This window comes from Thunnus maccoyii, chromosome 18 (genome assembly GCF_910596095.1).
Source record: "Thunnus maccoyii chromosome 18, fThuMac1.1, whole genome shotgun sequence".
Lineage (NCBI taxonomy): Eukaryota > Metazoa > Chordata > Actinopteri > Scombriformes > Scombridae > Thunnus > Thunnus maccoyii.
Window position 1 is genome coordinate 14,340,572 of NC_056550.1, and position 25,203 is coordinate 14,365,774.

The 25,203-nt window shown below is 41.7% G+C and overlaps 2 protein-coding genes across 3 annotated transcripts in view; both read left to right on the forward strand.

Annotated features, from left to right (window-relative positions):
• The first annotated feature begins 202 nt into the window (after positions 1-202).
• On the forward strand, positions 203-6,710 carry e4f1 (E4F transcription factor 1). The gene is made up of 14 exons (XM_042392828.1): positions 203-379; positions 637-758; positions 1,656-1,743; positions 1,828-2,009; positions 2,192-2,312; positions 2,413-2,565; positions 2,673-2,860; positions 3,014-3,250; positions 3,695-3,806; positions 3,959-4,176; positions 4,322-4,520; positions 4,627-4,799; positions 5,294-5,356; positions 5,523-6,710. Exons 1-14 carry the CDS (start codon positions 283-285, stop codon positions 5,895-5,897), a joined length of 2,328 nt encoding a protein of 775 aa, XP_042248762.1. The 5' UTR covers positions 203-282; the 3' UTR covers positions 5,898-6,710.
• Positions 6,711-7,162: 452 nt separating this feature from the next.
• Positions 7,163-25,203, forward strand: part of grid2ipa (glutamate receptor, ionotropic, delta 2 (Grid2) interacting protein, a) — a 31,538-nt gene continuing 13,497 nt past the window's right edge. The window contains exons 1-8 of one of the 2 annotated variants that reach the window (XM_042392806.1): positions 7,163-7,514; positions 8,073-8,390; positions 10,053-10,306; positions 10,393-10,725; positions 10,847-11,001; positions 20,065-20,340; positions 21,353-21,438; positions 22,820-22,889. In XM_042392806.1, the coding sequence (XP_042248740.1) occupies positions 8,309-8,390; positions 10,053-10,306; positions 10,393-10,725; positions 10,847-11,001; positions 20,065-20,340; positions 21,353-21,438; positions 22,820-22,889 (1,256 nt within the window). In that variant the 5' untranslated portion in view covers positions 7,163-7,514; positions 8,073-8,308. Of the gene's footprint in view, positions 7,515-7,650; positions 8,391-10,052; positions 10,307-10,392; positions 10,726-10,846; positions 11,002-20,064; positions 20,341-21,352; positions 21,439-22,819; positions 22,890-25,203 lie in introns of those variants that run through there. The other variant, XM_042392807.1, reaches the window with a different exon arrangement.

Here is a 25,203-nt window from a genome sequence, read left to right on the forward strand (position 1 = left end):
GTTTCAATTATTTTAAAATTAAATTAAATGTATTATTGTTGTTATTTTTGTTATTTCAGATCGATTTTTGCATATTTTAAAAACATATTTCCAATACAGTTAATGAGCTACTGCATAAAGTTGCAGGACAAAATAGCAGGCAAGGTAAAATCACGTGTGCATTTTTCCCCTTTATAATGACAAGACACACGCACGCGCCCTATTGTTGTTATGACTACGAGGTCGTAAATCCGCCATGTTTTCCCTCCCTGTAGTGGCGTTGCGACAGAGACGGAGAACGACATGAATGTAGAAAATAATCATACGGCAGAAACAGAGACGGAGGAAACGAAGAACGGCAACGAGACGATCACCATTCAGACCACTCTTGGAGACGAAGGTTGGTCCACTCACTGACCAAAACAAGCGTGAAATGTTCATCAGTTATTGCATTTGGGCCTAGCTAACTTCCTCCATCGTGAAATGTTGCTAGCAGCTAGCTGCCATTAGCAACATTAGCTTGTTTGCGTCCTCAGTGCAGCTTTTAGAAAATGCAGGATTATGAAATGTTTACATAGGTGAAGCTAGTAGGTAGCTTGCAGCGCCAACACGTTCAAGTTATTTATATAGTGAAAGGTGTTGTCTCTGTGCTGTCAGATGAAGATGTGCACAAGTGTGGACGCTGTCAGTCTGAGTTTTCTACGCTGGAAGCTTTCATCCAGCACAAGCTGCATCACAGCTGCAGACGAGAGGCGAGCAGCCAGGATGTCCAAAAACAGGTAGGAGCTGTGATGTGCACTTCAAATGTTTGTACATTACCATTAGGCAAGGTCATTTTTGTAAAAAAAACAAACAAAAAAAAACAAGACACAACTAAATATCTATTTTATGAATGTCAGCATACAGGATTCTTGTAAAAACAATTGATCATTTTGACACTCAAACCATTCAGTTAAGCTGGAAGCCAAGGATGTAGCCTAATACTGGACTATGGAAAAAGAAAATAAAAACAAAACAAAGTTCAATGGTCTGTCCATTTTATTAAATTTACTGGTAAAAATTCACATCCATCAATCCAAGTTCTCAGAATCTTGTTTGAACTTTTCAGGATTGAATTTAGAAAGTACATACTTTGAGTCTATCCAGTTTATAAACAAAAGGAAATGTGCACATACACTTCAAATGCTCCAAGAATCTTTTAAAGAAATCGTATTTTATTGCCTACCTTTTCTGTGAAGTTATTTTTCCATTTTATATTGTTATTGTTATTGTTATTATCATTTGTAACCTTTGTCCTGTTACCATGTTGACTGTATCAATAAATAGAGAGTGAAGTCATGTAATTTATTTATTATAGTATACAGACGTTAAGTAAATTTAACTACATTTTGCTGAAAATACTGCTCTTTCACTCTTCACTTATAAGTAAAAATTTTAATGCAAGACTTTTACAATATTTTTACTGTGTGGTATTAATAGATTTACTTAAGAAAAAGTTTTGAGTACTTCTTTTAACAACATTCCCAGTTAGAGAAATGGTGAAAATAAAGCAGAGTTTGCCTGGGTCCCCCCAAATCACTAAATCCGCCCCTGTGTATACATCCAGTAATTACTATAAACAGCAAGTTTACAAAAGTTGCAGAGCAAATGTAAGTTGGATATCTCTATTTTGTCAGGTTGCTGCAGCAAACGGAAGCTCTTCTACAGAGGTGAAAACAGTGGAAGGTGCATCATCAGATGAGCCTGTGAAGACCAACACTAACGGTGGGTCTACATTTCAGCTTGGTGAATTAAATCTCCAAACTACAAGGTGATTGAATTGTTGTTGTTACTTTGTTTTCCACACAGATGAAAGCAGTGGTCTGCTGGGTCGAGGCCGCAGGAAGAAAATCACTGCATTAAAAGTCACTGAGCAGTCAGATGGAACTGAAGGATCCATATCTGACAATGCTGACAATGACAAACTCATCTACAAAGTCAACCAAGAGGGACGCTATATTTGTCAGCTCTGTGAAAAGACATTTAAAACGGCGAGTCATACAGTTCATTTTATTACATGAATATATGAATACATGAGATGGGTAACATTAGATTTTCAAATTCTTTGAAACCCATTTTAACAGTGATAACATAACATAACAAGCAGGGTAGTTATTACACTTTTTGTTGCCAATCTTGTCTCTCTAATGCTTTTTTTTTTGTCTCTGAACAGACCAACATCTTGAGAACTCACATGAAAACTCATAGCGACCAGAAGAATTTCACATGTGACCTGTGTGAGACCTCCTTTCGCACTAAAGGTTCCCTGATTCGTCACAACCGTCGTCACACTGGTACGGAAGCTAGACTTAGGGGCTGTTATTGTCTTGAATTCATTGTCCTCTAATAAAGTCGACCTAATGATAACTCTACTTTCTTCCCGTCGTCTTGCAGATGAGCGGCCGTATCGCTGCACCCTGTGTGGCCAGTCCTTTAGAGAGTCAGGTGCCCTCACCAGACACCTTAAGGCTCTCACACCCTGCACGGAAAAGATCCGCTTCGTTCAGTACAAGGAGATCCTGGTCAGCAAGGACGGAGTACAGAAAGGTGAGGTTTTTTCTTGTTTTTTTTAGCACTGGATTCAAAGTAAATTTAGAATACTCAATGAAATGATAATCCACTGAGTTACTGACAGGTCTGTGTGAATTTTTCAGGGGTCGAAGCTGATCATGCTACCGTGGCTGGCCAGCAAGAGGTGGTGGTTGTGGAGCAGCAGCCAGAGCAGCAGGAGGTGGTGGAGGCTCAGACTGCTGTCGTCAGTGTGGTAGAGGCTGGTTCCCAAGAGGTCCTCCATCAGGTCCACTTTACTATGGAGGTGGATGGCACAACACAGGAACAACAGGTGAGTGGAGAAAAGATGCAAGTTACATTACACAGATATCTTACCTGAAAGTGCTTTTTGATACATGTTTGTTATATTACAAAAATGTGGCATGGTGGAGGTGTAACTCTTGCCCAAACTCTTCTGTTGACCTGTTGCTCGTCCTCTGGCCAGGTGGTGGTGGAACAGTCTCAGGCAGAAGCCCTGGCGGCAGCTGCAGCAGCGGGTGACAGTCTCATCTGCCAGGCCATCATCAATTCTGGCATTGCACTGGAGACAGAGGAAGCGGTGGTTGAGGAGACCTCACAGGCAACTGAGGAGATAAATAAAGTGGTCACCGAGTGTCCTGATGCTGATGAGAATATCACAGAGATCCAGGTTAAAGAAGAATTTGTGGAGATGGAGGCAGAGGTGAGGGTGAGGGGAACTGCATTGTGTTTGAAGACATGTTTTGCAGTCCGTTGAAAGTGTCAGTGTGGGTTCCTTAACAGTTTTTATTGTTAATATTCTGAAATGTTTCCCGTATCTGTTTGTCCTTTCAAAAATAGTAGAATGCATTATTGTAAATGTGCTAAACATGTAATCTGAGTCTTTTAGTTATTCTTCAAGCAAAAATTACTAATACTGACTGGTTGCTGCCTCTCAAATTTGATGGGTTTTTTCCCCCATCATATATGATAATATACTGAATATCTTTTGGATTTTTGACTGTTGGTCAGATAAAACAGGCAATTTGAAATTATATAACGGGCATTTTTCACTGCTTCCTGACATTTCATAGACCTTGACTAGGCAATGACTATTTGCACACATTACATTATTTTTCAAGCAGCCTGTACATTGTTTGTTTTGCAGGAAGCAGGTGATGGAGATGAACAGACATGCTCAAAATTGTACTCATGTCCACACTGTAATCGCTCTTTCAAGGGCCTGAACTATTTCCGATTTCATGTCAAGGGTCATTTTGGTAAGTATGAATACTCAAAGAATCACTGAACTCTTCCTTCTTGATCAACTATTGTTAAAAAGTGTGGACTAGGTGACAGAAAACGAATCATTAAGGAACTTTCTGGATTCTTTTGTTTAACAATTAATTATCTTTGTGTATTCTTTATGCAGGTTACAAGCCCTTTAAGTGCACTCTGTGCCAAAGAGAGTTTCTGAGTGGTTATCTGCTTAAGAAACACATGGAACTCCATGTCAGTGAGAGGAGGTACAAGTGTGGTGAGTGTGGCAAGCTGTACAAAACCATCGGGCATGTGCGCGAGCACATGAGGGCCCACTCGGATGAAAGACCTTACCACTGTATCAGATGCAACAAGGGGTACAAGACTAAGGTGATTTGGGTGTAATTTACCAGTCCTAATTATAGATATAACTCTTTGTTGTATTGAACTCTTAACTTTTAACTAATTTGTCATTTAGAGACATAAAAGGAATGTCCAGGGCCATTTCTTTACAGTACCTCTTTGTCTTGTTCAGAATGCTTTGCAGGTGCATCAGCGGACCCATGGTGATGAGAAACCTTACGTGTGTCAGTTCTGCTTGAGAGGTTTCAGGGAGAAAGGTTCTCTGGTGCGACATATCCGCCATCACACCGGAGAAAAGCCTTTCAAGTGCACTAACTGTGGAAGGGGTTTCGCTGAGCACGGGACCCTCAATCGACACAGGCGTGCAAAAGGTAAGGGAGATGGACAGACAACAAAACAAAATGTTAAGAAAAACACGTATTTGCAGCAGTTATACAAACAGGCCTAATGATAGATGCTTGTTTTGATTTCCACTAGGAGGCTGCCACAAGGAAGAATCCAGCGAGCAGCAGGATGAACAGGTAACAGAGGAGCAGGCGTCAGTGGACAGCCTCGCTACAGCAGCCATCATCTCATCTCATGAGGATCCTCATGCTGTCCTGGTGGAGTTCTCCTCCGTGGTGGCAGATACACAGGAGTATATCATCAAGGTGAGAGTCACAGGGGAGCTGGGCAAAGAGAAAGTGTGTACATCACAGCTTCACAGTGCATATGAGGTTAAAACACTTGTGGGTTCCAACTCCTTTATCCACAATCCCAATCAGTTACAGAAGAGCAATATTAAACAGATCAAAAATAACATCTACCTTATTAATATATTTTTAGAGCCAAGGAGGAACTAGTAGTTTATAGAATTACCACAAGTCAGTTTAGTTTAACACAATTTAAATACAGACACAACATAATGTGCTTTTCTTTCTTATTTGAATACATATTTAAGCATTTTCAGGCTTGGATGGTAACTAATTCTTAAAAAATGGGTTAATGTTGGATTTTGCTAAATTTAGTAGGGCAATGTCTTATTAGCGCTTTGATTCATGCGTATATTTATTATGTTGTTAATTAAATGTTCTGTATTAACGTTTGGTGTAATATGCTGCTAGCTATTGTTATTCATTTGATCTGCTTCTGTTGTTTCCTCCAGACTCAAACAGAGGAGCAAGTGCAGGAAGAGGAGGTTACACTTATTCAAGACAGCCAAAATGAGGTCAGTATACGCAACCATAAATGAGATCATCTGTATGATGGACAGTAGTTGCAGAATGTGAGAATCACACTGTTTTCTAAAATTCAGGTTAATGAACAAGTTTCACATTGTTACATTAAAGGATTTGCATTGTCCTGTAACCCTGTTTCTAACCTCTCCCTCCCAGATGGGCAACCACATCATGAAAGTGGTGCAGAGAATTGTCAGCCAGTCACATGGCGCCGGCGGCACGGGCAGCCACCAGATCATTGTGCGCAACGTGGCGGTGAACGAGGAGGGCGCGTCCATCTCAGACTGCGGCGACACCATCACCATCGCTACACCCGAGAGCCTGACGGAGCAGGTGGCCATGACACTGGCCTCCGCCATCAGTGACGGCACGCTCCTGGCCACAGCTGGCACCGTGGAAACGGCAGACGGAACAGTTACTATGGTTACGACAGAGGAAGTGGTGCAGGAGGGAATACAGATGGTGCAGCAGCAAGAGGAATACGTCATCACCTCCCCGGAGGAGGTGGAGATTCAGACTGTCATTGTGTGATTGTAGAGGATACGAACAATGGACTGTGATGAATTTGGCTCGACTGTACCTGCATAGTGGATTACCGTCGAGTTCGTATGAGCTTCATGTGGGGCTGATTGAATTACAAAACTAAGGCCAAAGTGTTTATAGAGTTTAAAGTTACAGAAATAGAAAAACTTCCAAGTCATTTTTGTATGAAATGTAAAGACTGAGTGTGCATGAGGACTAGTTTTGTTTATTGATTGACTGAAATGAAGCACTGCTTTCAGATTTCAAGGTAATGTTGTAGCTTTTAAGTGCATCCGGCTTAAAAGACTAGATTATTAGTTTCATTTTATAAGGTATTAATTTAGAAGGCCCTTTTGAAGACAGATGTGATTTCTTTTACGATGTACAAACTGAACATGTTTGTCTCTGCACTGTGTTTTAGGCTTTTTCCAACTAAACCGTTTGTCTTTGCCTTCATCTGTTAGCCTCTCTTCTTTTCTACTGGCAAAAAGTGAAATCCCGTCTTTCTCGTACTACCTAAAATGGTATTATTTCATTGCAGTTTTCACTTGCGCTCTCTGAAGTCCAGGTCGGCAACGGTCATATCTTGAAAGTCTTCTCTTCTTTAAAGACAGATCCAGAATTGTGCGTGTGTGTGTGTGCCTGCCTGCCTGAGACTATTCAGGGACACTATAAATTCCCCCGATGGTACAGTGTTGCTGTTCTGAGCTGGTCAATCATATGCATCTCTAAGCATGACAGATTCACCAGTACACAGACATAAAAATGTGGCCAGTTTACTCAAGCAGAATTTGCATCAAATAAATGCTATTTTCGTATACAGTGGACTTTGGTTTTCTGACTGAGAAGATTGTCCAATCTTTCAGAATGTCATGATAGAGTGTGCCTGACATTGCTATTATATTATCATACATTGTTTTTAGTTTGTGTGTGTTTGAAAAATATTTTTTGCTGGGTTGAGGCTGATCTTGACATTGAGAAGAAACAACCACATACCAAGTATTTCTCTGTATCATTCAATGTTCGTATCTTAGTAAGTAATCAATGATAAAATTAAGAAAAAATCTTCCTTAGTCAAAAACTCAGCTAATCTGCTTCATCAGGACTGCGTGTGTGGTTTTGATCAGATTTGATCAAAGGTATTCACACAACTGTCATATCTAGTGTATTTACATGTATGTGACAGCAGCTTTTTTTCCATCTGAACTCCTCTGACCAGTGAGAAGAGCGAACCAGAGACAAAAGAGTACAGACAGTTGAATTGATTAATTCAACACTGAAACAACTGCTTTTAGCCAGTTTTGCACCACTGAGGGAAAATATGTTCCCTCTCCCTGTCACACAACAAGTTGACTGTGGCCTGTTGGTATCTGGTTGTTTCAAATCTTACAAATTCATAATGTTGTTCCAGCAAAGTCCCCTCAACATCAGTGGAAAAACACCAGAATATCAGCACATTTTTTTTCCTGTGTTGCCATAGATCATGTAGTATTGTTAGTCTTTTGTCTTTGTGTTTAGCTTATTTATTTCATTTCTTTTTCCAGAAGTGTGTGGCTATAGAGTGAATGTCATCCACCATCTCATCATGGGAATACCACCTGCTTTGAAAGCACACACACCTACCAGGTAAAACACTGCTGCATCCTCTGAGATGAGAGCCCAGGCCACAAGGGTTGTACTGATTGATGTGCTGAGAGACTTAGTTAAGCTGCTAAACCTAAACCCAGTATTTGCAATCTTATGCCAAATTTACTATGGCTGATTGGCTTAGTTGAAACACTGCTGTATTGGGTTCGTGTAACCTTGAGCATATCTGCAGGCTACATCTCTAACTGGTGCTGAGGTTAACACAGACGCTATAATCAGAGAAGTGTCCCTGGCTGGTACACCACACAGTTTCTGGGTCATTCCTCAGCCCTCTGAGAGGGCCCCATGCACATGAGCAACAGAGGGAGACAGAGAGAGAGGTTGGGAGAGAGAGAGAGAGGGAAAGGTATTTATAGAAAAATGGGGCTTCGCAGTACCTTTTCTTGCAAAGAACCATTTCAGGACCAAGTGTCCCAGTTTTCTGATCATCGCTCAGCCATAGGGCTTGGACTGAGGCTGAGGCTGGATCGCCTCACCCAGGATGGAGAGCCTGACTTACAGACGCTCTCCCCTCTCCTCCGGCCTCCCTCTCCTCAGCTCCAGTCCGCTGGTTCTCTGATTGAGAACAGGGGGAGGCACTGGCCTACATAATCTACAGATGTGACCCTTTAGGTGTACTCGATTTGCCTAGCTGGGTAGAAGCTTTTGGAGGCAGTGAGCTCAGGTGAGGAGCAGCAAGAGGGTGTCCGTGGACACTCTTTGGCTGCAACAACCCCCAGGTTGGGGGTGTAGGGAGGCTGGCTGGAACGTGCCCCGCTGCAAGCCGGGCAAGGATGAGGCGTTTCCTGAGCAGAAAGGGCCGCTTCTCCCTGCGCCAGAGCAAGTCTGGGACCCGGAGTGCCTCCAAAGATTTCTGTAAGTCTAATTCTCTGAATCACAATTTTTACATGATGTTCCTGAACTGTTTCATCTGCTGGAGGTAAGATAAGGAGAACTAAAAGGAGCTAAAGCTGAGATTGTGTATCTGGGTCGCAGGCTGGAGAGAATAGGACAAAAAGAAGTGACAGTCATCTGAGCGCTGCTTGTGTTCTGCTGGGGAGAAAAGATGCTGATCCACAGCTCCATGTCAGTGATTTCCCAATCTATTTTAGATCAATAATCAGCTACAGATTGATGTTTCCTTTCAGTAGACTGACACCAAGTTCTGTGTCTCTTTGAGTCTTTGGATATGTTTTATTCACTCAGCCACATCTCGCCCTGAACATTAAGCCGTGTGCTCCAGAAAGATCCCTCGCAGATTTGTCTTTCTTTGCATTGAAGCAGATCTGACATTTCTTTGAAAAGTCTTGTGCTGACCTTTATTTTTTCACTTCTTGTGTGCACTTTTTTGTTGCTTTTCTTACTTTCTAATTTAGTCTTTCCTCTTCTGTCTTACTTTGCCCTCTTTTTCCATCTTTCTGTGCCTCTGATCAATTACAAAAAGTAAAACAGTGGTTTGTTTGTTGCTGGTGGTTTGATGGATGACTGTGTGAAGTTGTTCATGTACCTGCAGTTCTAAAATGTTTCACAGACTGTTGTGCTATGTAATATTTTCCAATGTTTTACCTTCCATTTTTATACCTCAGGGTTAAGCTGTCATATGATAAGACTTGATTAAGATCATTGTCGATGAGAGTAGCAGGGCTGCTTTGACTTGAGGCAAACATGTTTTTCAAATTACTGACACGGAATTCCAACCTAAATACGAACTAGATTCAGTGTAGTTTTTAATACTGTCATATGCAAGTATCCTTGTAACACAAATGTGAAATGTACAAAGGACAGGAGGACAGGGCAAAGAGATTGGATAATAAAACTAAAATATACAATGCTAAGGGCAAGTGCAAGTACTCAAAGATGTTTATTTTCAGTTTATGATCCAGAATAAGAGAGGGGTTTGGGGTGAGAACATCACAGAGTGGATTTACCAATCCATATAATGTCCTACATATATCTTTGACATATCAAATTGGCTGTAAATGAGAGGACATGAAATCGAGTGAGCCTGTTGGGAGACTTTGTGCAGCAGAAGAATGAGGCCAGTGACCAGGGGAAGGCCAGCAGTTCAACGTGGGCTAGATACCAGCAGTCAGAAATAACCTCCTTCACTCTATTTCCTAAAACTGTCAATCAGCTTACAGAAAAAAAACCACATCTGTTAATGTAAAAATGCAATTTGACATGAGTTCTGTCTATATATATTTATGGCTTCATTAAATGGACCAGTGTCCCTGCCGCAACAACGAGGCAGTTCCATCACTAAGGTGCCCTATTTAAACCAACGGACAATTTGACCTCCATTTCACAGCTCACAACCTGCTCGTCTGTATGAGCAGCATGCACCAGATCATAAATGTTCCTACAGGCTGACATGACATACATATCCTACAAGCAGTAAAACTGCAGGTGCAGATTTCACATCCTTGTGGAGAACAGTGTGTAAACCTATAGACCGAACTCATGCCTTCCAAAAAAACATGCAGATTTGGTTTGAACCTCTCTACATTTTCCAAGATTCACCTTCTGTCCATCCTCCAGACCTCGGCCTGCCAGCCACCAATCAGAACTGGCCTGAGGCTTTTGGCTTCCGACTGGGGGGCACTGGGCCCAGCTACATCCTGTCCGTGGTGGAGGGCAGTAGCGCCTACCTGGCAGGTCTGCAGCCAGGGGACCAAGTGGTGGACATCGAGGGCCAGGACGTGACCAACCTCAGCACTCCGGCACTCATCGCCCTGGCTCAGACCCTCAAGACGGTGCCACCCAGCATTGGAGTGGTGTCACGGATCGAACAGGTCAGCGGACACCTAACGAACCTACAGTAGATACATAACATTAACAGCATAGAGTTGGCAATTAACACACTTTTCCCCTTCTTCAGCTTGACATCACTCCTGGCCCAGATGGCCGTTTTGGCTTCACCATAGTGGGAGACAGCCCTCTCATGGTGGAGGACTGCATGCCCAACGGTCCGGCTGGTCGCACTGGCCTCAAGGCTGGGGACTATGTCATGGAGGTCAACGGCATCCCGGTGAAGCATCACGAAACAGCAGCGGCCATGATCAAAGCAGCCCAGGGTCGCCCTCTGCGTCTGGGCGTGCTCAGTATGGCCCGGCGGCCCAAGCGGCTGAGCAGCAGCATGAGAGTGCTGTCACAGAGTGGTGATAGCGTGAGGGAGAGTCGCGCCCACAAGGCCATGGAGTTCAATAAGAAGGTGGGTGTATGTGTCGAATAGATGAAGATGTTTGTTCATCAAAGTAATGTTTAATGTACATATAATCTCTTAATTAATTTGGTTATATTAAGCCATGTCTGTGCATGCATTTATCCATCAGGTGGAGGAAGTGCTCGGAGAGGAGCCAGATGTGAAGGAACAGCTGTTTGAGGTGCTGAAGCAGTATGCTGCTGAGAGGGATGTGGAGAGTCTGGCTGAGGCCCTGCCTGACATCCTGATCACAGAGGAACATCAACAGCTAATTGACAGCGTCAGGTACCCAATTAGTTGCTAAGATACATATTCAGAGACAGATTTATAAGTTAAACACTCCCATGTCAATGTTGAGTGTGTGTCTTTGAGAGTCTTTTTGCACTCCCTACGTGCTGATGAAAGACGCCTTGACACATACAAGGGAATTTCTTAAAATGATCTTTCTGCACTGAAACAAACTTTTGCCATACACGGATAAAAGTAAATGAGTTCTGTTACAGTGGCAGTATTACACTTGGTTGTAATATCTGTCGCTGCCAGTGATGTAATCAGGACAGTGCATTCATGTTTTAGCTAGTAGTGCTGTTTCCAGTCCAAACTCTCAAAGGTATATGTGCTTGTGAATTTAGAGTTGCATTAAAGTCCCTTCAGGCAGTGTTGGGGAGTAACTGAGATGTTTGTTTGTAAGGGAAGTTGCTGACTGATGACCAAACAGCTGAAACTGCTCCAATTATGTCTGCAGATTTGTTTTGGTTGTGGGATGTTACGTAAGTGGTGGAATCCTTCTGTAAATGACTAGATTTCACTAACACATAATGGTAAAACATTAACAAAACAGCTCAACTACACATTACAGCTTATCCAAACAAATAACATTTTTTGACTCACAGAAAAACTTCAACTGATTGGAGATATTTATATTTAACTAACTAAACTCACCAAAATCCTTGCAATTCTTGGTTTTGTTGCACACTTCCATATCTTTTCTCATAATCTCTGTATATCACAACCTTACACAACAATAGGAGTGCAGTGAGGGGACCACAAACTCCTTAATTACCCTATTAAATCAATATTTTAGTAAATCCACTTTTCGGCACTTTACTCTAAAAGGTGGGAGAGATGTACATCAAGAGCACATATGAATGACTTTGATGTGATGTCAAGCACTTACTGCTGCCCTTAAGGCGATCTGTCACTTTGTTCTGTTCATCCAATCAGAAGTACAGCACACAAGAGTATAGTAGAAATTCACTGCTGAATATTGCATTTCTTCCTCCTCAGCATTGATCGGAAAATCAAAACCAAAAACACAATACCGCTGCACACACTTGCATTTTTTTTCGTCACTTATCCCCTCTGTCTTTTCCTCTCAGTCTGACTTTCTCTCTGTTGGTTTCTTTCTTTCCCATTTCTCTCTGTCAGCTGTGATGCACTCTTTGATATACGCACCAATTTTTTTTTTTTTTTTTTTTTTGGTGGATCACATCACTGGGTCCTCTTTATTCCCTCCTCTTCATACAGCTCGTAGCTGCTACAGCCAGTTTACTGCTGGTGGTTGAAATATGCACACATGCGAAAACAAAGAAACATGCACACAGCACTTACTCTCTCACACATACACAGGGTCCTTGCTTTGAAGCTCTATGCTGGGAGAAATTATGAGCTGCTGCCTCAGGTGAGTACTGAAAAAACAATTTGTCATTGCACATTTGCAGACATTTGTAGGATGTGACTGGTCATCAAGTTTGGTGTCAAAGCGTTCACTGGTGTCTGTCTTACATAGATGAAGTAAGATACAGTACAGCTGAAGCTTTTTATAGTAACAGTCTTGTTATAATTAATTAGCATTTTTCCATTGACTCATTTTTGGTGAGTAATACTTTCTCTCTCCAGCTAAAAAACAAAGCTGTTGTCCAGCCATCTCAATTTCCTCTGACACAGCTGTCTATAACACAGCTTTGATTGCACATTTCCTTTCTTTGAAAGCTGCCTGTAAAAATGCTTTGTAATGTTTGTTTTGCACAGGAGTCCCTTTAATTATGCATTAACTGTATCCATAGAGGACTGAGAACTGTTTTCCTCACCTTTAGGCGTTGAGAAAGTTCAGTAACTCCCCCAATAAGAGTCTGAATCTGTCTTTAGATAAAATCTAACTTCAGTTAGCTGTCGTTACCCATAATTCCATCCGGGTTTGTTTTGTTCAGGTGCACTGTGACCTCAAGAGACTTTGATATGCAAAGTTGTCCCTCTTCTCTCTGCTGTGTCATTGTGTTATTGTCATTATCAGCGCTGTTTTGTGCACCATCTTCCTTTATGCCAATTAGGCTGTGCAAATCTTACAACATATTGTTGGGTTTTCATTCTGAAGAAAGGGCTAAAAATATTATGTATATTCCACATTTGGAATAGTTTTTGATGTTTTCAGCAGTATCCGGTGATCATGTTTTTGTAGTAGGAGCCTGAGGGTGTATTGCTTCCAGATTGTTCATGAGCTATGCCTCAGGGTGGTATGGTGTAAATGGCTGCTGGTGAAAATATGTAATGTGGAAGTAGTCTCTTAGGGAAATTTGTTGCTGATGATATTTTGTGACAATCATGGTTTATAGGTGGCTCTTGAGATTTTTAGCCATGCTAGCAGGGTGGCTTTAGTAGGGATGGCAATATTGGTCTGTCAGTTGGTTGATTAGTCCACCAATTTGATCCACATTAAAAGATCTCAACAATTATTGGATGAATTGCCAAGAAATTCTGTGTTTCCCAGATGATGAATCTTAACAACTTTGGTGATCACCTGTCTTTTCCTCTCCTGCTAGCATTAACAGTACAGCCTCAAGGAGCTGCTAGCAAGGCTGTAGACTCTTTTGTTTTGTTGAAGTTAAAGGTCCAGTGTGTAGAATTTGGTGGCATATTTTTTCTTTTCGTGTTTTTTTGCAAGTTTGGCAGAGGGAAGGGGGTGAGGGGGAGGGATATTCAGTTAGTTGCAATCAACAACCTCACCACTAGATGCTACTAAATCCTACACACTGGTCCTTTAAAATACAGAGTGAGACATATTCTGAATATGTCGATATTGATTGTCTATTTTCTCTATTTAGTTTGGTTGCTCTAAAGCTCCTAATCACAGTGATTCGAACAGTTGTGCGTTGAACCACACAGCAGGAATACCAGCCACTGACTAAGATTAACAAACCAGACCACAAAATATGATATGAGAGATCTTATCTGATGTGCTCGGTCATGATCTGGGTGCCACTCTCATCAGTTGTGGTGTGGAGAATCAATGTGTCTGCCGCTGACACTGGATCTACCTCTTTTATTCACTTGCTGTCTCCTCCCACAGTTTCTGCCTGCCAATCTGTCAGTCTCTCCCTCCACCTCAACCACTGTCACTTCCTCTGCCAGTCACTCACGCGCACACAAACACATGCACACTCATACTCTCCACCAACCCTACCACAGTGCGATAATTAGAGGTCTTGTGTCAGAGGATGTGAGGTGTGCTTAACAGTGTGCGAAGTTATTTCTTCTGGGTGCCGTGTAAAACTTGACCAGCTGGGCCATGCTCGGCTCAGTCTGCCTCTGTCCCCTCTCCGATTTGCCTCTCCTTCCCACAGGATGTGTTCTATTTTTAAGCAGCCTACTTCTTTTAATAAATTCTCTCTTAGGTTTCTGACGCACTCGCCAGTGTCGATTCTTAAATGACTCTAAAACCCAGGGGTTAGGGAGTGCTTGAAACACTTGAAAGTTATGCAAAAGATTGTATATCTGGAGTGTCATTAGAGAAAAGCTTGAAACACCTATTAGCTCTTTTGTTCATTTAGTTTTGTAGAGTTATGGTAATTAAATGTAATTATTGTGAACTGTCAGCCTTTGTCTGATAATGTATCTGTACATAGACTTCAAAGCTGCAAATTAATTAGACTGATGTGTTCTCAACCCAAGATTAAGGATGTAGCGCAATTTCTTTTCATTTCTTTAGTGTGTGAATACCAGAGTGTTTCTGTCTTTGAGAAACGAGTGATTGATTGTCAAGTTGTTGAAACACGAGCACATGTCGCACAGATATGACTGTCAAAGTGTCTGTATATTCACTTATACACATTATTGCACACAGTCATTGTACTGACCTGCCTATGAAATTCCACCGGGACTCTCCTCTCTTCTCCACTTCTCTCCTCTCTCCCTCCTCACTTACTCCTCTGTTCATCGCATTCTTTCCTTCCTCCTCCACTGAGGGAAGAGAAGATTTGTCACTCACTACCTCTTGCTGCCAAATGATGAACGACTCGACAAGGATTATCCTTTAACCATGACCGACAAGACTACCTTGTGGTGACCTTGACCCTGACTTCTTTGGCAACCTGAGGAAGACAGGGATACAAGATGGGGACAAGAGAAGAGTGTGGCCCCAAAGATGAAGTTGGAGAACAGCTAATGATGTTGCCTGAGGATGTTTTGGAGGTGTGGAGGGATGTAAACCACAGCCACTCTTCTAGTTTGCTCCCTCCCTCTCTTTCATTCTCCCTCTTTCTTCATCTGGCTGCTTCCCGAGCCTGCAGCAAGCGCTTTTGAGATCCAGGACACCTTCCTACTTCTCATCTTTCTCTTCTTTCCCCTTTGTCCGGGAGAGTTGCTTGTTCACACTAGATGGAGACTCACCGAGATAGAGAGGAGGTATTTGAATTGCTTAACTGAGCTCAGGCACTTCCTCAAAGCCCCCGAAGAGCCATGGGAAGGGATAGGAGCCTTTCCAGACACTTTCGGTATGGCACTTTTCCTTTGATCTCAGCAGTGTTCGCTGTGCTTTGTGTTATTTGTGCTGACTTGCATGTGAAGTTGCTGAAGTATTGTTGTGCAACTTTTTTCTGTGTGTTAGTTATTGAGGTGTGTATTGATGATTATTTTACACTTTCTGTCAGCATACTGTATAAAAATATGAAAATGTGTTCTGTCCCTAAATTTGACTCCAGCATCTGAAACATGATGAGCAAACTTCTTGATTATAGCAAAACTCAGAGTTTGACATTTCGAACAGCTGCTAATGAGTTTTTCTTCATTTTGTTTTCTGTCTTCTCTCTGACTGATGTGTCTCAAGCTATTTTTTTGTGTTTGCAAATTCATACTTGGCCCAGCTGTCAAACTGGCTGATCAGAAGTGGGTCTGATAATAATGGTTCTTGCAATGAGTTTCCCAGCTGATTGCAGTTGTCATTCATCCCTCTGTGCGCTGTGTCCTTGATCCACCCCTCCTCCAGACCTAATTATAGACTCCTCTCGCCCTCCTTCTAATTGAGGGCATCCCAAGGCCTACATCCAACTTCAATGGAGGGAACTATGAAGTTCCAGCTCACTTGTTTTGGCCAGGTTACAAAATTTGACAAGTGAAATTTTCTTTGATTGAGATCAGAATAGGGCAGTGGTGTGAAGATGGTAGAGAGCAGTGGAAAAGATGGAAAATCAATAGTTGATTGAACGAAATAGAGCAAGAGACTGTTATAAAAGCACAACGAATGGCCTTGTTCTGTTTAGTTTTCCCTATCTGTCGATTGTCTGAGTGACCATGGTGATGTATGAGTGTTGTTTGGGAAAGTTCTGTGGCCTACATAGCCTGTAAGCACAGACTACCGCACTACATTCCCAATAGTTATATGACCCTGGCCTAGAAAGAGCTCTAGTTCTCCACTTTCTTGTCTCTGGTTATGTCATTTTTCAATGCATAAGTCTTTCTATCTATGTCTGCAACTTTCTCTGCCATTTTTCATATTATTTATCCACTTTCAGCTGTTTGCCTGCTTGTCAGTCTGTCTTTTACCAACTTCTGTCCCTTTTATTTCTCTGTTGCTCACTCTGGTTTCTGTGGCGTAGGTTTACTGACTGTGGATCTTTTTTTTCCTCTTATTTTATGTTGTCATGATATTTCTCTTGCTAGAATCACTTCAGTTTACCTCTTGCTATACAAAACTGACCCTCAAGATAGCAGTGCAGAGCAGCCTGTTGTCGCACACAAGTACATCAGAACCCTCGGGGGAAGCGTTGACTTCTTGCTGCATGAATACACTATGCACTTAATCACTGTCACCTACATACACTACTTCCCTTGGTTTTTAATTCACCATAGTACCTGGGTTGTATTGATTTGTTCTCCAAACACAAATGTAGTTCTACAGCTAACAACTATCTCCATTATTGATTTATCTTCTGATTATTTTCTTGATTAATTTTTTGGTCTATAAAATATCAGAAAATACTGAAAAATGCCAATTATAACTGCAATAACGAAGTCCAAGTTTTTGTCTTTAAATCGCTTGTTTTGTCTGATTAGTTGAAAAATGATTTACGTGATGTATCTATTATCAGCATAGTTGCTTTTTAATTTTATGTTGATTGACTAGTCAATGAATTGATCAATTGTTTCAGCTTTACACAGATGCACATGCACCTATTCCCTTAAACACACATGGATTTACATTGATTGGATTGAACTCAAGTCTAGTTAAGGCAATCTCTGCAGCTCTAGCAAAGGAGGAACTCCCATACTTCTACTACTACTATACTATTGTATAGTTTTAAGAGATAATGAATTAAGATTAGCCATAATTTTTCACTCTGGCACCAAATTCATAACCTTTGTTGCTTCATTTAGCAGTTAAAATAAAAGGCACATGTACTTGTGTATGTCCACAATATACTGAGAGAGAGATATATGATTGTATATTATGATAATGAAGTGTTTCTGTTTGATGGGTCTGAGTTTAACATAGATGTGAAATAAAAGAGGACCTACGATTGATCCCTGTGGAACGCCATATGATGAGTTAAATGTTTTTGACAAATGCACTGTAGTTGTTGAAACAATGTAACATACTACGAGAGAAACGCAGTCTGAGGCAGTAAGATGATTACAGGGTTGACCATAAAGAACTTATTCTATTATCTGTCTAAGAAAGCGGGGATTGGAAAAAGGTCTACATTTACGATAACAGTACTTCTATCTTTATGTGTTCACATTTTGCTTCATTAAATGTGGCTTAGTTAGAACCTTTTTAATGCTGAAATTGATTTAACATTATTTTAGACACAGCCTGTTGTTGTTGTTGGCTTATGACACAGGCAGTGCTTACACAGATGGGTTAGCACACACACGTACAGTGGATCAACAATCAGCTCAGGGATCCCATTATGTGATTGTGGGTTGTGGTACGATTCCACAGGGTAGCCGACCAGGTTTTTTTTTCATAAAAGCCTGATTTGTTTTGAATGACATGGTAACTGTTTTGACTCCATTATATTTATGTATGATGAACATATAAAGCACACTAGGTGTTAACATGTTAGCTGTGTGTTAATGTGCAATATTTATCTAGAGTCTATGACTTGATGTATAGAAGAAAAGGGTTAGGGTTAGGATACAGAGGAGCGCAACATTTCTTGTTGACTTTTAATTATAAGACTATGTCAAATAGATTGGGTTGTGATATGGTCTCAGTTTTTATTGGCTCAGTGTAAGGGAGTGTCTGGGATAGCTTATGCTTTCTTTTAGTGTCTGTCTGCTTGCAAATGCCTGTGAACTTTAGTGAGTCATAATCTTGTCTGGGAAAGAAATCTCCAGTGCAGATAAATTTCTAAGCTTCCTTCAACTTTGGATTTTTAAAATATGGCGTGGAGGCAGCTCAACATTTGCATGTCGCTCTTAATTCAAATCCAAAACTCACTGTACGTTTTTATGAAACTACTGAATGGAATATTGAATATACCGAATACGGAATATCTAATCCTTGCCTCCCTAACAGTGCTCTCAAATGTACCAGCAAAGGGACTGGGACAGCTTTGAAAACCAAACTGCACCGCTGAGCCTTCTCAAGCATTCTCAACAGTGGCGTTTGATTAAGGAGTTGTGCTGTATATCTGTATGCTCATCGGAACTGGTGCACTCTGAAAAACCCAAAGCACTCTTCTCTCCTCTGCACAGTGAAACCACCTAGGAGATTCATAATGAAGACAGGATTCAAAAAGAGAGAGGGAGGTTTGTGTTGAGGATTGAAGCAGAATCATTTTGTAGGAGGGATGCGGTGGTAGATATGCAAAAGAGAAAAGAGACAAATTAGGTGTGTGAGATGGATTTGCTTCTGTATGTATGTGCATGTCTTTAAAGAACCACAGATAAAAGAGAGAGAAACGAGGAGAAAGCGTCCTAGATTTAAAGGAAAAATACTTTATTGGCAGTGTTTCTTGCATTTCTGGGTCATTTCTGTTGTTTTGTTGCCTGTTTTTCTTGTTCTTACAGATAATTGGTGAAATATAAACCATATGCAGCAGACAGCACAGCTACAAGGGAGAAGACATATTCAGCAGTCTAAAACATCTGTGGTTTTTGTCAGGTTTCAGTGTTTGTCCTGGGAAACAAAGAGAAGAGGCTTTTTTCTTTTCTATCTGGTGCTGATTATGAACAGTCTTAAAGGGAGAATTCTGTTATTTACACCAACAAACATTATTAACTAACACTACTTGTTTCAATCTTCATTTTATTGACTATATTTTCATCTACATGTACAGTATTCCACCATCACTGGAATGCACTAAATATCACAAACTGATATCTTAGAGTGTCTAAGGGCGTGTTTTTTCCTTTAAGAAGAAAAAGGCAATAGAAGTTGATTATGGGAGGGGGAAATAACACTAGTGGGGGGAGTGGAGCGTTTTCTCCCAGAGGTGGCTTTGGTGGTTCTTCCTTTTCGCATATTAGCTGTGAGCTGTCACTGATACTGAGCACTCGTACCTGCAGCTGTCAATGTGACAGCAGCACACAAAAAAGACAAAAGCTTTACTCGTGTACTTCTCTCTCTCTCTTGCTCACACACATGCATACACTCTGAAAAATACACACACACATACTAATGTTGGACCAATCCCTTCTACCTGCCTCTCCCCTCCCATGAGACGATATGGACTGAACTATTTTTGAACCAATTAAGTGGATTCTGCTGCTGGAACAATACATATTCAGAAGAAGAATCCCTCTACATTTTTTTTTTTTTGGATACTCTGGACAATGGATGCTTTGAGAGATCAGGATAAAACATTTTGGATTTGGGGGGGGATTTTGGCTGAGATGCTTCACATCTTGTTCTGATTTGAGACTTTGTGTTAAGCTTTAGAACATTCACAGCAAAGCATGTCTGTATTTGTGATGTTGCTCTTTTGTGCAAAAGTAGAAATGGTCTTTTCATTGACAGCACACAAGAGAAGCTGAACTGGATGCCTACTTTGCCTCTCCACCTCTGCTTTCATCCAGAGCTTTTCTAGTTAAAGCTGAATTTGTCTCCGATTCCATAATGTTTGCCAGGATCTTCATCCCCAAGAAGCACCGGGAGCGCTTTGACGAGGTGGTTTCCCAGAGCCTGATGAGCCGCATCAAGGGGCGTAGCTTTAGTGACCCTAGCCGTAACCGCCTTCGCCGCAGCCGGAGTGAGGATCACCCAGAACGACTTCTGGTCTCCACCCGCGCCAGCTCAGTTCCACGCACCCACGCGGAAGAAGGCGTGGCCCCACCCACCCGCGGCATGCGCAAGACCACCTCACTGATCGCTGGCCACTCCAGTGGCTCCACAACCAACTGCAGGTCTGTATGAAGTGTCAATGATCCAGCCTTTAACCAGTGATAAATGGTATCACAGATTTTGATTGGGCAATATTTTCTCTGCTCATCCTGTCTTTTCATTTCCTGTGTTATTTTGCCTTACATCAGCAGGAATGACAGATTTTCTTATTTCGCATTTCATGTCATTTTTAGATTTCAAAGAAAAGCATTTTTCCATTTTTCCTTAAATAACATCCCCCCCCCCCACCCATGTCTGATCACATTTAAAAAAAAAAACACTCCAGCAGAAACATGATAACTGCTGTGACAGGTCCTCCTGTGTAAGCAATGCATGGAATTTAGGTGAATTAAGATGTATAGGAGTTTATGTGGAAAATAGACCTGTCAGTGGTGAAGCCAGTGGGAACATCAACCTGTTTAGACTGTCATGCCTGTCCTCCTGCTCGTCTCCCCTGTGTTGTTTCCTGTCATGTCTTTATGAACTGATGGCAGTTTGTTCTCTTTTTAAATATTTAAAACAAGAAATGCCATGATTGTAAAACTTGAAATTTTAGGAAGAAAGTGCCCCAAAAAACTGCTTATGTCCTCTATGGCTATGTCTTATGAGGATGTTATGCAGCTCCCTGGGGATATACTGTCCATATTTAAGTGGGGCTGTTCAAGCAGGATGTGAATTCAAAGTAGTCTGCTGAATATGGAAATCTGTAGAAGGACCACAGTTTGACTCAAGTTGCTTCTGGATGGGCAGAAGGGCTTTTCAGTTTAATTGCAGGGGACTTTTTGAATACATTTCAGCCACAAAACTGTGCAATGAACTACACAAAGTAAACTTTGTGTGGACAGTGACCTGTTTATTAAATCTAATAGGGTGTCTATGGTAATCCATGCATTATAAACATGATCTCAATCATTAAATGTAAATTAAGCGATCACTTGAAATACATTTATAATACATAAAATACATATTTTTGAACACCTGCTTTTCATAAAACTACTTTTATAGCATTAATAAATGCTCAATCCCTCTCTTTAGGACAGTGAGAGTGTGCAAGGGCAACATGAGCTTTGGCTTCACTCTTAGAGGCCATGCTCCAGTGTGGATTGACTCTGTCATCCCAGGTGAGTTTAAAATGAGTGCACACTTGTGTTATATATATATATATATATATATATATATATATATGTGTGTGTGTGTGTGTGTGTGTGTGTGTGTGTGTGTGTGTGTGTGTGTGTGTGTGTATATATATATATATATATATATATATATGTGTGTGTATATATGTGTGTGTGTGTATATGTACTGATCAGCCAAAACATTAAAACCACTGACAGGTGAAGTGAATAATGATTATCTCGTTAAAATGGCACCGGTGAAGGGGTGGGATCTATTAGGCAGCAAGTGAACAGTCAGTTCTTGAAGTTGATGTGTTGGAGGCAGGAAAAATGGGCAAGCGTAAGGATCTGAGCGACTTTGACAAGGGCCAAATTGTGATGGCTAGATGTCTGGGTTAGAGCATCTCCAAAATGTCAGGTCTTTTCGGGTCTTCCTGGTATGCAGTGGTCAGTACCTACCCAGTACCTAGCCCATCTGGTCCAATCCCTCAGAGGAGCTACTGTGGCACAAATTGCTGAAAAAATTGGGCATGATAGACAGGTGTCAGAACATACAGTGCATTGCAGCTTGATGCGTATGGGGCTGCGTAGCCGCAGACCAGTCAGAGTGCCCATGCTGACCACTGCCCACCACGGAAAGTGCCTACAATGAGCATGTGAGCCTCAGGACTGGACCATGGAGCAATAGAAGAAGGTGGCCTGGTCTGATGAATCACATTTTCTTTTACATCATGTGAACAGCCAGGTGTTTGAATTGTTTACCTGGGGAAGAGATGGCACCAGGATGCACTATGGGAAGAGGGCAAGCCAGTGGAGGCAGTGTTATGCTCTGAGCAATATTCTTCTGGGAAACCTTGGGTCCTGGCATTCATGTTGATGTTATTTTGACCACCATGTACCACCTACCTAAACATTGCTGCAGACCAACGACCCCTTCATGGCAACACTATTCCCTGATGGCAGTGGCCTCCTTCAGCAGGATAATGCAGCCTGTTACACTGCAAACATTGTTCAGGAATGGTTTGAGGGACATGAAAAAGAGTTCAAGTGTTGCCTTGGTCTCCAAGTTCCCCAGAACTCAATCCGATCAAGCATCTGTGGGATGTGTTGGAAAAACAAGTCAGATCCATGGAGGCCCCACCTCGCAACTTACAGGACTTAAAGGATCTGCTGCTAACGTTTTGGAGACAGATACCAGAGGACACCTTCAGGGGTTTTTTGGAGTCCATGCATCAACAGGTCACACCTGTTTTGGTGGCACAAGGGGAACCTACACAATATTAGGTTTTAATGTTATGGCTGATCAAACTCCACCGCTGTGCTGTTCCTTTAATAAGGAAATGGTCAAATTAGACACCTTTTTTCTCTGATTCTCTTTGTTCTACAGGAAGCCCAGCAGACAAGGCAGGTCTAAAACCAGGAGACCGCATCCTGTTTCTTAATGGACTGGACATGAGGTTGAATTAACTTTACAAAGTCTGTGTATATTTGTACTTAAGCTTTGCCATGTTGTTTCAAAGCAAATGGAATTAGTAAGAAACAGTTAAAAATGCAAGTAAACATAAATATGGTAATGCTGATGATGTTTCATTGTTTGTTGAGCTCACACACCTGGTTGGGAAAATCTTATTTCAGATTGTTTTGATAGAAAAACAACTTTCTTGAAAATAGCTCAAGTTTAAAGAAAAACATTGATATGGATGTTCTCCAAAGAATTAATAAAAGTGTTGTTTACACTGTAGTAAATGTAATGACTACTGCAGAAATTGTTTTCTTTTTTATGCAGTAAAGTGAAATGACTAATTAATACATCAGAATCATCTTTATTGGCCAAGTATGTTTACAAATAAAAGGAATTTGACTCCGGTTTAGTGGCTCTCGGTGTGCTTACACAGAATAACAACACAAAAATCTTTAGAAATATATACAAGGAATGACTATATACAGGTGACGCTGTTACTGTAAATGGTAAACAGGATAAAAATAGTGCAAAGACGTAAAGAGTGCAAAAGAAAGAGTGAAAAAAAAGACGTTACTTTATAAACATACTGTATAGTAGGTGGTTATGTACAGCCTGTTAAGATATACAGTAGTAAGTGAAATGTATTGCACATTTTGTATTTTAGACTAAAATCAATATATATAATTTGTAGGTACAGTGGGTATTATAGTGTTCCAGGATTATTGCACAGTGCCACAGTGAATTAAAGGGAAATTCCAACATATTCCAGTATTGAGCAAGAGCACTAGTTCATGTGTTTACTTTCTTTGACTTATAATAACAACCTGAACCTGTCAGTGGCAAAAACAAGCACTTTTAGTAGACGTACTTTGACAGGCGCAATTGCCCCCAAGGATTATATTTTGCAGCCCGTGTCCTAGCTGAAGCTCGCTCAATACTGGAACAATTCCAAAGATGTTTGTTCCCATTAGTAACTTATACTGAAAAAGATGGGAAAATAGGGTCCAGGTTGAAAAATATGGAATTTCTCTTAAACTGTTTATAAGCGTGAAGGTGAGGGGGAAGAAATTTTTCCTGTGTCCGGTGGTTTTGGTGGAACAGGTTATGTGTAGGGTATGAGGGGTCTGCAGTGATTTTCCCTGCCTGTTTCCTGACACTAGAGGTGTACAGATCCTGGATGGTGGGCAGGTCAGCACTGATAAGCTTTTCTGCAGACCTGTCCATTGTAGTCTGTTCCTGTCCTGTTTGGTGGCCAATCCAAACCAGACAGTGATGGAAGTGTAGAGAACAGATTCGATGACTGCAGTGTAGAACTGGATCAGCAGATCCTGAGGCAGGTTGTATTTCCTGAGCTGGTGCAGGAAGTACATCCTCTGCTGGGCCTTTTTGATGACCTTGTCGATGTGGGACTCCCACTTCAGGTCCTGGGAGATCGTAGATCCCAGAAACCTTAAGGATTCCACAGCCAACACAGTGTGGTTGAGTATGGTGAGGGAGGGCAGTGATGGGGGACTCCTCCTGAAGTCCACTGTCATCTCCAATTTTGAACGTGTTCACCTCCAGGCTGTTTTGACCACACCACAGGGTCAACTGTTCGACATCCCATCTGTATGCAGATTCCTCTCCAACTCAGATTTGGCTGCGGACTGTTGTGTCATCTGCAAAGTTGAACAGATGGGTCTCCTGAGGCGCAGTCGTTGGTGTAGAGGGGGAAGAGCAGTGGGGAGAGCACACATCCCTTAGGGGCACCAATGCTGACTGTTTGGGTGCTATATGTGATTTTTCACAACCTCACCTGCTGCTCCCTGTCTGTCAGGAAGTTTGTAATCCACTGACAGGTGGAGGCAGGCACAGAGAGCTGTGTGAGTTTGGTGAGGATGACTTCTGGAATGATGGTGTTAAATGTCAAACTGAAGTCCACAAACAGGATCCTTGCATGCCTCCCTGGGGAGTCGAGGTGATGCAGGATGTAGTGCAGTCCCATGATGATTGCATCATCCACTGACCTGTTTACCTGGTAGGCAAACTACAGGTGGTCCAGCAGGGGGCCTGTGATGTCCTTCAGGTGGGTCAACACCAGTCTCTCGAAGGACTTCATGACCACAGATGTCAGGGTGACAGGCCTGTAGTCATTCAGTCCAGTGATGGAGGATTTCTTGGGGACCGGGACAATAGTGGAGTGTTTGACGCAGGAGGGGACTTTACACAGCTCCAGTGATCTGTTGAAAATCTGTGTGAAGAGGGCCAGCTGGTCAACGCAGACTTTCAGACAGATGCCTTCCTGAAAGAAGATGAACCAGACAGTGATC